Source organism: Poecilia mexicana, unplaced genomic scaffold, assembly GCF_051168715.1.
Source record: "Poecilia mexicana isolate PSO_F unplaced genomic scaffold, ASM5116871v1 scaffold_7, whole genome shotgun sequence".
Classification (NCBI taxonomy): Eukaryota; Metazoa; Chordata; class Actinopteri; order Cyprinodontiformes; family Poeciliidae; genus Poecilia; species Poecilia mexicana.
This window is the reverse complement of record NW_028263376.1, coordinates 18,281,832-18,294,708: the sequence shown is the minus strand read 5'-3', so window position 1 is coordinate 18,294,708 and position 12,877 is coordinate 18,281,832. Positions and strand designations below refer to the sequence as shown.

The following is a 12,877-nucleotide window of genomic DNA, read 5'->3' as shown; positions in this document are numbered from 1 at the left end:
TTTTTGGTCGAGCTTCTATCGCACATGTTAGTAAACTTGAAATAAGAGAAATCTAATTTACAAGTAACTTTTCAGCAAGAAAGAGAACTTTATCCTTTTAAGTCAATCATTCCTTAATGTAAATGAGAAAGGACTATTTGGAACAAGACATTTTTTTCCGTTTTGTAAGTTAAATTGGAAAAATGTCCATTGGCAGATTATTTCACTTATAGCTAGTACTTTTCATCAATATTTAGAGTTATTGACTTAAACCAAGCTCCTACATTGTGCTGAAAAGTTACTTGTAAGTTAGTTTTGTCTTAATTTAAGTGTTTTAAGATAATTATTTCACTAAACTAAATCAAAAATACTTAGTAAAGTGTAAAATACAGAAAATGCCTACAATTAATAATTATTCCATCATAATTATGGCGCCCCCTCTAGCATGGCGCCCCTGTGTCACACATTTCAGTTCCTCATCTTCTAAAATTGTTTGATTTGTCTAAATATTAATTAATTTATGTATTCAAGTACTTCGTTCTATTATGACTGTTTTGCAATCTGTGCAAACAACTTTACGCCACACTCGTTTGTTTGAAAAGTGCTCTACAATTAAAGTTTGATTAACCGATCGATAGCGAACTGTGTGCATCCGAGTGAAGCTGTATCTGCTTATTGTGTTCAGTATCAACACATCCCACTCAAACCAAAGCAAACGTGTGATAATCCATGCAGCAGCTGCAGAAAAATCTGGAATACATGAAATTTCAGGTACAACTGTTTTGCTCGTTCGTATCTGATTATCAAAGTATGAAAAACACGTGAAAACTGCAAACCGATGAGGTGGAATCGGATCTTGAGATCAGTGTGTTAACCGGATTTGAATGGTTATTAGATGCTGTTCTGCAAGGCTTGATCTCCGCAATGCAGTCCAGCAAAGGGATGAGTTGACTCACAGCTGCATTAATAAACAGCACGGCTGATTCAACGTGCTGTGTGCGGCGTGCCATGCAGAAAATACGTCTTAAACGCGCTGAAGCTGCTACAGCCAGCAGGATTTCCAGCCTATCGTACCCGAGACTCGCTCCCCAGCCCCCAGCCTCAAGCTTACTGGACGGCCCGGGAATGCCAGCTTGGTTTCCGGGGTAAGACTCACCCTGTCCGGGCAGAAGCAGGAGGTTCCTCCTTGTGTCTTTATCCGGATGTTTTCTCTGCTGTCCGTCAAGCCTGCGTGCAGCCGCTGCCGGACCCTCAGTTCAGATGGTGCCTATCTGGAAGGCTCCCATTGTCACAGCATCAGCACCACTGGTTTATCATGTATGAAGGCACGCGAGAACATGAGCCAACCAATCAGAGCTCTGAGTGCGTCGAACTGAAGGGTAAAGCATCCAATCAGAGGCGTCGGTCATTGTGACCGGCGCATCCGAACCAATGGGACGTGTACAGCTTGCAGATGGACTCAGGTGCACCTCTGGCTGATGGACACAGAAAGGCCCTCTGAGTTTTTGAGGTGTTAATGATTTTGTTTCTTTAAATGTATTAGGGCCATTGTAGACAGAAAAACAAATAAGGAGTACATTTCTCGTCAGAGATTAATCTCAACATTTCAGAGTTGGAAATTTGCTAAAAAAAAAAAAAAACTCAAATTTTGAGATTACCCTCAAAATTTCCAAGTTGGTTGAGAAAAATACATTTCTGACCTCCAAAAGTTGAAAACTTTACATGATTTTAGCTTCATTTCTGAAAAATCAGAAATTAAAAACAAAAAGCTTACGGGTCATTTACAAAAAATTGTTTCACAGTTTAAAGAGATCTGGGGACGTCTATGGAAAACATTAATGCCAAGAAAATTTCCCAAGGTGAAAGAAACAAATACACAGTGCAGAACTAGCAAGAGACAACAAGTGTGACACAAATCTTTATTTATTCAGTAAACAAAGCAGGTGCAAAACTAGTTCATGTCTTACAATCTGACAGGCATTTTCTGGAAAGAAAAACAGGAATCAGTGTTGCCACTTTTCTTTAGTTTGCACACAGCACTACACAAAAATCTAATACTTTTATATCCGAAAAACTGGAGTACTTAAACATACATACATTGTGTCCAGAAGCAGCTTTCATCTGTAATACAAAATCAGTTTTATTTGCTTTTATAGCTGGCTGAGGTAGATAGAGAAGAAACTGAAATGAAAAGAAAAATAATGCGGAATGTGAAACACTGCTAATGTTAGTTGTGTACAAAAAAATTTAATGACCAAAAAAAAAAAAAAAAAAAAATATATATATATATATATATATATATATATATATATATATATATATATATATATATAATATGAGCTGCAGCTTGAATGCCTACTGGCGTAGCTTAATAATTATATGTAAAGGTGTCATTTAAAATCCAACAGTAGTGATATAACGTCACATAGAATCAAGAATAGCTCAAAATTTGACTTGATTAATCCAACACCCAAAAACATGGAAAATATAAAGCAGAAAGCAGCAGTCCTCTAATAATTAATAGTGAAAACTGATCGCAGTCTTACACTTTAGTTACAGTAGACAAATCAATCAGGGTTACCTGGAACTGATTAGGTTTTGCCTCCTATTTTTCCAACACGTGTACATCTAAAATATGACATGTATATTTCCACTGCATTATTTCACACAAAAAATATTGTTCTAAAAAGCAAACAGAAGTAAAAAATACCTCATAATTCTGTTGCGTTTGTCTTGATGACATCATGAGAGGCACAGAAATCTGATCAGCTGGAATTAATCATTAATCTGGATGAGTGACTGACAAGCTTTTGACTTGCATTTAAATTGAAAATGGTTTAAATTTATGATTTAGGAGAACAATCCCATGATTCCAGATTATGAAAAATAAGAGTAATAGCTTTTCATGAAAATTTAGCATCAGCATTTCCTCCATTTCTGACCAATCAGAGACATACTGCCACATCAACAGTGGGATTTGACTGAAAAGATCTGAATATTTAGGATATTTACTCTGATTGGTTACCTTATGTGATGTCATCAAAGGCCTGTGAGTGTGGGAGCCATGTTTGAGAAGAGAAGATAGTCTTACGTAGAGATTTACAATAAGATCTGGATTAAGCCATTGCACACTGTTCTATAGGCGACACATTTTAACTGAAGCGAGTTTGACTGAAGTCAGGTTAGCAGCTTTAAGTCAGATTACCATCTCCAGGTCATAAGCGATTTTCTCCAGTTTGACCTGCTTTACTGGCTTCTTAACTGGGCAAATTTGAACCGGCTCCTCTGGTTCCTCCTTGAATTTCACCACGACATTTTTAGGCTTGCTTAAAATGTATTCGTAGTTTCTCTGAACATCGAGCAAGGCTGAGGTGAGGTGCTGAGTGGAAAAGATCTTCAGGGAAGGTGGGAGTTGGGGTTGTTGAGGAAGATTTGGTCGTATCAAAGCGGGAGAGGTGTCCGACAGGAGCGGTTTAATCTGAAACACGGTCCCTGGGTTGCTTGGGAACTTGGTGATCGGAGAGGGCGGAGAGGGAACAGCAGCAGGTTTCACCGACACCAAGAGAGGTTTGCTGACGTCCGTCAGGCTGGAAGTCTTCAGTAACGGTGAGTTACTGAGAGCAGGACTGTCTGGAGGTGTGGCAGTCTGAACATTCAAAGCGTTGTCAGCCTTTTCTGTTACTCTTCTCGTTTTCTCCTGCTCTGCGTCCAGAGGTTCGTCCTCGCTGCTGGAGGAACTCTCCTCAGACTCGGGTAGAGGCTCGGCCCGCGTCTGGAACAAAACGTGGTTGTGGCGGCGGCAGAAGAGCGCGCCACACCTGAGGCACTTCCTCACGTCTCGAACATGAAGCAGTTTGTGGCGCTTCAGGTAGTGGCTTGTAGTGAAGGTTCGATCGCACAGGTTACAAGGAAAGGACGGCTGGTCTTTGTTGGCGCTCGACTCCGTTAATCCTCCCTGACTCACATCTTCACGCTGCTCTTTGGACGACACCGCGGTAGAGCTGCTCAGGTCAACGTGATAAGCACCTTGTGGTAAAACTAAAGGCTTTATGAGCACGACAGGATTCATTTTATCTGGTTTTAAAACACTTCCTGGTAGTTTCTGTGGTGATGGACTTGGGCTGGATTTGTTTTCTGTCTCCATCGTTTCAGGTTCAGCTTCACATTCGGTCAGTTCTTGGTCTTTATCATGGATCTTCTCATCTTCTGTTTCTTCCTCCTATTTGGCAAAAAACCCAGAATAAATTATTAGTGTACTAAAAAAGACAAACCGATAAATAAAAAAAAGAAAGGAAAGTTAAAAGTCTACAAGTGCATGAAAGTACAACAAAGCGATGGTGACTGCTACCTTTGACACTGGCAAAGTTTGCATTTCTGGTAAAAGTTCATCTGAAGTTTCAATCAAAGCAGACGACTGGTGGTCCATTGGACACTCAGATGCAGATTGGGATGGTGATTTTTCTGTCTCTTCGTCGTCTCTCAGGGCAGTTATGTCTTCATTTTCTGTCAAAGTAGTCGTGTCTTTAGCATCTTCGTCGTCTCTTAGATTAGTCGTGTCTTCAGTCTCTTCGTCAACTCTCACAGTAGTCGTGTCTTCAGTCTCTTTGTTGTCTCTCACAGTAGTCGTGTCTTCAGTCTCTTCATCGTCTCTCATGGTAGTCGTGTCTTCAGTCTCTTCATCGTCTCTCACAGTAGTCGTGTCTTCAGTCTCTTTGTTGTCTCTCACAGTAGTCGTGTCTTCAGTCTCTTCATCGTCTCTCACAGTAGTCGTGTCTTCAGTCTCTTCATCGTCTCTCACAGTAGTCGTGTCTTCAGTCTCTTTGTTGTCTCTCACAGTAGTCGTGTCTTCAGTCTCTTCATCGTCTCTCACAGTAGTCGTGTCTTCAGTCTCTTTGTTGTCTCTCACAGTAGTCGTGTCTTCATTTTCTTCATCGTCTCTCCTTGTTGTTATGGTTTTGGTCTCCACATTCGATTTCTGTCTTTGACTTCTTCGACAGGCAGAAGAAGTCCTTTGAGAAAGAATAATCAACCAAAAATTATCTAATAATGTGGCATAGTATGACATTCATTGATTTTTGATCTTGTAATTTTAGATTTACAGTGTCATAAGCCTGGCGGGCTTTAATAAGATACAAAAATTTGAAGATATGAAAATTTGGGCCAATATCAATATCTGATATTAATATTATTATAGAGAATAACCAATGTTTTCTGATATTAGATATCAGAAAACATCATAACATCATTTATTAGCAGGTGACATTAACTAATCAAGTGCACATGCTAAATGAGTTTAGACCAGACTGTGTTAGTGTCACCAAAAACACAATTCCTCTGGGTTGTTTGAGTATCTATCGATAGTTGTCGAAGGAACAAATTGCGCTGAACTGAAACAGTCTCATCTGCAGCGAAGGGGAACTGATGCCTACCGACAGCTCGGCGAGTTCTGACAGAAAGCTGTCAGACTGCACAAGGCATCACAGTCTGCTGCACACAGAGCTGCATGGCTAGAAACCAGCTAAGTGTCTGTGCTGGTCATAATTATACGCATTATCTGCGCGAAACATGGTTAGATTTGCAGTTATAAACAATTTATTTGCTCTTCTGTCAGTTTAAATCTCAAATCAATACCACACACACTGATGTGTAACCTTTAGAAAGGCAAGAATGCTGAGAAAAACCGACATTTTTTATTAACACGTATACACAACATGTAACCCTGTTTGGTAGATCATTTAATGAGAAGTACTCAACTTTTTTAAAATGAAGTATGCTCAAATAAGCACAGGGATGGCACTTAAGCACACTTGTTACTTAGATTTCCTTCAATTTCTTATGAAATTCTGCTTCAAATCGTTTAATAAACCTGATGATTTGCAGCTTTCACTGAACGAAAGCAGCAAATCATCAGCTTTGCTGAGGCGAATAAACCACATGCAAAGATTCAAATTGACAGGCTTAGCTTGAAAAGATCAATGAAAACAAATTTCTTAAGAAAATAATGCATGACAAATTAAGCAATTACTGGAGCGAAACATAATCAATATATTCAATATTTAAAGCAGTTCAGTTTTTTATGTAAATATTGGGAAATGTAGGGGTTTTTGATCTTAAAACAGCTTAAGCTCACAAAATGTTTTTATGTTTCTATGTGTGGATCCAAAGCAAAACTAAAATAAATTAATTAATAAAAAAAAAAAATCAAAAGGAAGCATAAACATTTTGATGAAGTCCGTGTGTGACTCAGTTGTCACATATTAAGAGTTTATAATCAATATTCTTTCATAAATATGTAAATCTACATAAATATATATGTAAAAACACAGAAAATATCTCCAATTGTATCTTAATAGTGCAGAAAAATAGATCATCATATCAGTGTGTGCAGTTTTCAGATGGCAAAGAACTGATTGGAGTTCAATAATTGTTAACTAATATAATCCAAGTGTTATGAACTAGCTTTTTTCATGTTTACTTAATATTAATTGTGTAAGAACAGATGAAAAAGAGAGGAAAGAAAAATGATATACATCACAACTTATGTAGTTATCGCAACATTTCCCAATAATTTTACTATTGCAGGATTTTGTAATATATTGTAAATACAATTTTGCACTGCAGTTTGCAACTCTTCTTTACACCAAGTTAATTTGGCTTCATCTGAGCTCTAAACTGTTTTAGACAATTAGTGGTAGTACAGCGATATGAATGTTGTAGGACTGGATGGTGTAAAAACATTTAGATATGTCAGATGGCGGTACAAACATTGTGTTTTCAAATATAATTCCTAATCTATGCCCAATTTTGTTGTGATAATGCCTTTCAATGTATCCAAAATGGAAAACACCATCAATAAAGGACATACTGTAGAGTTTAAGCACTTTATACTGATCTTTAGTATTAGTATTTTGTCTATTTTTAGGTCCCAGGCAAAATGTAGCAATGCATTTAGTATTTAGAATGGATACTTTAATCTATTTAAAAATAATAGTCAATATATGTTACCATTTTGCCCTTCTAGTTGGACCCTGGCGTAGTTTACTGCATGTAAACAACGTGGGGACAAAATTAGGCCTGTCTGGATCTGTGGAAGCCTCTCCTGTGAACAAAAAGGTTCAAGAAGAGAATACTGAGCAAACTCATATTATTAAATATTTTTTGCTCACTGCTAAGCGGCTCCTTACGCTACCTGAGATGAAATGAACTCCACAAATGCGAGCGTCTGCACGGATTTCACTGCTGCCGTTGGCTTGTTGGATCGCCTCTATCCACAAACGCCTCCTCCGGACCTGAAACTGCCGGTTCCCGCTGGGTACTCTGTAGAACCTTATGGTGGAACCGGGGTAATAGCGGTTATGACAACCGGTCACGCAACAATTCGGCATTATTGCGCTGAAGGTAAGCCGTAACCAGCGTTAGCATGGAGGTGTGTTGGGGAAGTTAACAGCAGAAGCCAAACACACAACTTCCGTTGCTAAGAAGCGCGCGCATCCTTCAGATGACGTCACACAGAGCGGTGGGATACAGATCCAGGGGTTCAATGCTGCGTTTGGATACCTCGGAAGTTGGAACCCGGAGCTGGGTTTAATGTCCGACCGTTGGTGACAGGCTGCGTTCTAGTTAAGAAGTCTGGATTTCAACATCGCTAAACATAATTTTAAGCTTTAACTTCCATAAGCAAACCCCACTTTTAATATATCATTGATATCTGACGCACTTTTACATGTGTCTTGCAAAATAAACATGTTTCCACCACATTTTATTAATATTAATGTGAGTAGCTGTACACATCGTAACTTGAGGTAGTTGGAGTTGCTCCCTCTTTCCCAGTGTATATTTCGATTTAAGAGGGCTACCAGTTAATTTTTCAGATTGGGGAATCGGAATTTCCCAGTTCCGGTCACAACTGGAACGCAGCATTACGACCAAACCGATCGACTCTGTTTATTGATCTTGTTTAATATACTTTTGTCCACCCCTTGCAATAGAAAGATTTTTACAATTTAAAGTGCATTTAATGTTCCCTTCTACAAGTTGCAAGTTGAAATTAATGGTAAACACCACTTTATTTCGTTTTTTTCAGACTCATTAATGAAAGGTTGACGTTGGAAGAAGAAAAACTGAATTTTAGAGCACTGAAACGTTCAGTATGAGTAAACAAAATGGAAGATCATGTCTTACTATTGTACAATAAATATCTTGTTTTCTTGTCCCAGCTACGTTTAATCAGTCATTGGAGGAGAATTTTAGTTTGCTGTACTAATTTATACAATATTAAGTAATTTTAATATTGTTAAAACACAGCTCAACGAGGCCCCCTGCTGGCTGTGGTTACAGATTTAACTGAAACATTTTAAATTTCTTCACTTATGCTCCAGCTTTTTTTTTCTTTCTTTTTTTTAATTGAAGAACTGGATTATTGTCTTGTTTTGTGGCTTGGTTTAAAATTATTATGTAAAATATTAACATTTTTTCTACTTTCTCTTTAATTTTATATTAAATTTGAAAGTGAATTTGCTTTCATTTAATGTATTACATTGGGCTAAATACTGCAAATAAAATATATACTGTATATAAATATATATACAGCCTATATATATTTTTTTCATTAGTTTGAGTTCAAGAAAATTTGCAAATTGGGTGCTTTTCTATTTTCTATTTCTATTAATGAGGCATACCTGCAAAACTATTTTTTACATTTTTGATCTACAAATTACACATTCCCAAAAAACCTGACTGCTTTATTTGTTTTATTTACTCTAGTCTTATGCACAAAATGTTGATTCATGTCAGGCTAAATGTCTCACTTTTACAGCTGTTAAGAATTACCATTCAGAATCATTGTGCCTTTCCATTTTCTTTGAATTTATAATGTTTAAAAGCTGTACATTGAGATTTTCTTATTTTTGAAACATGTTAAAAAGCTTTTTTGACAAAATGGCAGTAAGTTAAAGAGGTTAACATGTTGAGCAAGCCTCCAGGTCCCGCTCCAGGTTTCCTCAGATTGAAGAACCAGCCGTGCTTTGAAGTGTTAAAGCTTCTTGTTTTATTACGTGTGCACAGACATGTAGTCATTCATTGGTATGATTTCCTGCTTTGTTCTCTGCCGGCTCACTTTCTCCATTAAAATGCTTTTAATAGGACGGAGTGTGAAGAGTAAAATTAATGATGCTCTCAGGGGTACGCTGCCAGAACTGAGGGATTGTTTCTCTTAATTAGACAAGTTCAGGCTGGTTTTACAGGAATAATTAAAATGGGCACCAGGTTACGCAGTTACAAGAAGGGTCATCTTTATTCATGCTTTTATGAATTAAGGTTAAACAGAACCATGGCCGGACGAGTCACGAGTCACAACTGTTTGAGGTTGGCAATTGGAAGCTCATTTATTTAACAGAATGAATGAAGAACCCATCTTTAAACTCGTGATACCAGGTAAATGTAAACTTTTAAAGTTTAGGTACAATATTAAGTTTTTGTCACTAATGAGTAATAATACTTTCACATTTACTGCCCAACAGGATGTTTCTTTGTTTAACAATATGGAAAATATAATGAAGAATTGAACAGGTTTACTTTAAATCAGTGGCTGTATTTCACCAGCAGAGGTCACTGTGGTTAAATATTGGAAGCAATGTCCAAATCAATTTTATGGATTTTAAACCAAGATAAAAAAAAAAGAAGAATCTTTAACTTTTTTTTTTTTTAACAAATTTTGAATTTTCCTTCAAACAAATGTTATCCCCCATGTCACAGCACCTTGTAAAAATGTTCATGTATCAACTTTTTCAGCACTTGAGAGATTAAAACAAACATTTTCACAGTTTTATTGGGATTTTATGCTGCATAGTTTGGAAGTGAAAGTAAAATGATGTCAACATTTATAGAGATGAAATTACATTTAAATCTGGTTTCTTTTTCTTTAATGCTCTTAAACAAAAATCCAAGCCAGCATTAGCATAAAGATTGTTTAAAATCTGTTCAATTTGTTCAATCAATCGTGTTTTTATACAGAAAATTTCAGTAGGACAGCAGTTCAAAGTGCTTTACATCATGAAAACAACAAACAGTCATTAATTGTGAAATCAGTAAGAAACTTTACATTTCATCAAATGCAATCATCAAAACATCAAGTATATCGATTAATGTTCCATTTATTGCGAGTCAAAGTCAATGCTAAACATGAGAGCTTTTAGCTTTGATTTAAAGTAACTCAGTGTTTCGGCTGTTTCGTAGTTTTCTGGAAGTTTGTTCCAGATTTGCGGTGCATAGAAGCTGAAAGCTGCTTCTCCATTTGTTATGAAACACGACATATCATGAAGCACAAAGCTGCGACAAATCAATATAATCAATCTGATTTAATTTCCAGTTGCACTGGAAGAAAACAAATGTCTTCTGGGTCAAATTTAAAAACATTTACAGTTTAGGCTAAACCATAAATGGAAGCAGCAGGTGATTGTCTTTCCATTTCTTTTCCTTTTTGGTTGATTTCTTTAATAATACCACTTCATTTCATGAAATCTTGCCACAAATTAAGTTTTTTTCCCATTTAAAAATGCTGATCAGTTGGAGTGTTGCTCAGTATATCTGCAGGATCATGACCTGAAAACTAATATATTGGCATTACGTGCCATTCCTCCGCCTTCCCCTCTTCTGCCTCAAGGTGACTCCTCCATCTGCACCCTCCCTGGCGTTGCCAACGCCTCTCTATGCAGCGAGCATGGCACCGTAGCTAAAACCTGGTTCCCCTCTTGTTTTTGGAGACCTGCTGCAGCCTCACGTTTCATTATTCCTCTTAGAGCCTCAGAGATGCACCAATCAGCAGGTGACTGAGAAAGGAGTCTGAATTTAACAGTGGTCCTCATATATTGTTTTTATTTCACTCACGTTTTTCTTTTTTCTGCTCCCGTTGTGGCTGTGGTGCGTCTCTGAACTGGTTTCAAATCGCTGCACAGCGTCCGTGTTTTGATCACCTTCTCCTTCAGCCCTCTCCTCTCTGAAGAGAGAGAAAGAGGAATCTGAAGTAAACATTTACATTTATATCTAAGTGGGCGGGGTGGGTTGCGAACGGATGAATATAGAGGAAAGAAAATAGAAAAGATGCAGAGATTAAGATGCAACACTTCACACTGTTTTTGGAGACACAATTCAATTAACAGATAGCGATGAATTCATTTTTATAACTTCAAATAGATTTAAAAAAGCAACACATGAAGATGAATGAATCTATCTCAAATAATTTAAATGTGTCAGTCATAAATATTTGAATGTTTAATATTGATTTCTTTCTTTATTATGCTTTCAGGTCAATCATTTCAGTATTTTCTCTGCTGTAGCACAACAAAGGACAGAAATTGTTAAATTGAAACAACCAATCAATTTGATGAATCATAGCGACAATTTAGGTCATTTCTGGATAGATGCAAGAGCTCAGGAAGGACAAGTAATTCAAGTTATTCTCAAATGAGGAAGATTATTTTGGTGGTAATTGGTCATTTTGAGGAAAGTTTGGTTATGGAAAAAGAAGTGACTGAAGGTTAGAGAAACTGCCTGGACAGCCAACAAACTGGACCAGAACTTCATGGATACAACAGTAAAAAAGGATGCGTGAATGATGTCAGCATAGATTATAAACCTCTGGGATTATTGATCCATTTCTTGGTAAATGTGCTACTTTCAGTCAGCTGTGATTTTGGCCTTGAAACTCTCCCTGATGTCATTTTTACGCAGCATCTTTCTTATTTAATCACGAACTCGGACTTTAACTGAAGCCTGCAGGTTTTCAGATGTTTCTGGTTCTTCTGTGACCTTCTGGGTGAGTTTGTGAAGCACTCTTGGAGTAATGTTGGAAGATCACCCCCTGAAACGTTCAAGGCATTGAGCCATTTATGGAAATAACTGCATTAATTTCCAGTTTTATTGACATTATCACATGCATATATATCCTTACACTCTTTATTTATTGGCTTATGTTACCTTCTGCCCTCCATTATTAATACATTCGATATTATTGTAGCTGGCCTGCATCCGGCCTGACTCGCCGATGCTCATTAACTCGTTTGACTGCTCCCGGTGAGTGATGTCGCTACCTGGCTGTGTTGACACCTGTACAGCCTCTCTGTTTACCCAGCAGCCCCAAGGAGCTGCCACCGCTACCAGGAAGTAATGGGGCTGTCGTTCCTGCCACCACTCACTCCTTCAGGGATCCAGCCACTACAACAATCATTTCACTCTCACATCTCGCCCTCAACCGCCTCCTCCCCCTCCTTCATGCTTCTGGCTCAAATCCCTGTCTTACACCTTTAACCCTCTTCTATCATCCTTATCCCTCCTTCCTCCCTCTCCCTTCCACATCAGCATTGCACAGAAACACACAATAGGCCAGAAGCAAGGCTGGAAAGTGAAAAAGAGGGGGTCGGCGGACGATGAGAAGAGCGGTGAAGGAGGGGGAAAGCGGCGTGAAATAGTGTGAACTGCAAGGTGGAATGGAGTAAGAGTGGAGAGGGATGTAGACCACGGGGCGAGCAGAGAGACTGGCTAATGACGTATTGATTCGGCTGTGCCTGCAGCGAAACAGTGGGAGTGTGTGGGAGGAGAGGAGTCACAGCTCGCAGATGTCTGAAAACACCTGGGTGGGAAAGATGTTGTTTATTATATGCCTGTGCTGACAGGAAGAGGAGAAGAAGAAGCAGCAGCTCGGTTTGTGAAAACCCTCATGTGTGCACACAGAAACTCTGCTCACATTCCCTGCAGCTCCTGCAGTTTCAAGAAGAAGCTGCATTTATTTTATTAATCTGGTAAATAAAAGCTCAGCTCTTAGGAAAAAATCCCCCAGCTTGTGGCTGTAAAAGCTCACATTTAGAGGTAGATGGGCATTGGGGATCACATTAGGTGAGATCCT

General features: G+C 38.3%; 1 protein-coding gene across 1 annotated transcript; it reads right to left on the bottom strand.

Annotated features, from left to right (window-relative positions):
* Nucleotides 1-2,287: 2,287 nt before the first annotated feature.
* On the bottom strand, nt 2,288-7,446 carry LOC106915882 (uncharacterized). Its single transcript, XM_014983820.2, has 4 exons — nt 7,169-7,446; nt 6,985-7,078; nt 4,328-4,988; nt 2,288-4,198 (listed from the first exon to the last, which is right to left on the bottom strand). The coding sequence occupies exons 1-4, from the start codon at nt 7,362-7,364 to the stop codon at nt 3,176-3,178; spliced, it is 1,974 nt and encodes a 657-aa protein (XP_014839306.2). The 5' UTR covers nt 7,365-7,446; the 3' UTR covers nt 2,288-3,175.
* Nucleotides 7,447-12,877: the final 5,431 nt, after the last annotated feature.

Excerpts from the sequence above, each read along its gene's own strand:
- LOC106915882 (XM_014983820.2), bottom strand. The coding sequence starts at position 7,364 with ATGCCGAATTGTTGCGTGACCGGTTGTCATAACCGCTATTACCCCGGT. Across the intron at positions 7,079-7,168 it reads TGGAGTTCATTTCATCTCAG|GAGAGGCTTCCACAGATCCA; the intron begins GTAGCGTAAGGA and ends TTTTGTTCACAG. Across the intron at positions 4,199-4,327 it reads AAACTTTGCCAGTGTCAAAG|GAGGAAGAAACAGAAGATGA; the intron begins GTAGCAGTCACC and ends TTTGCCAAATAG.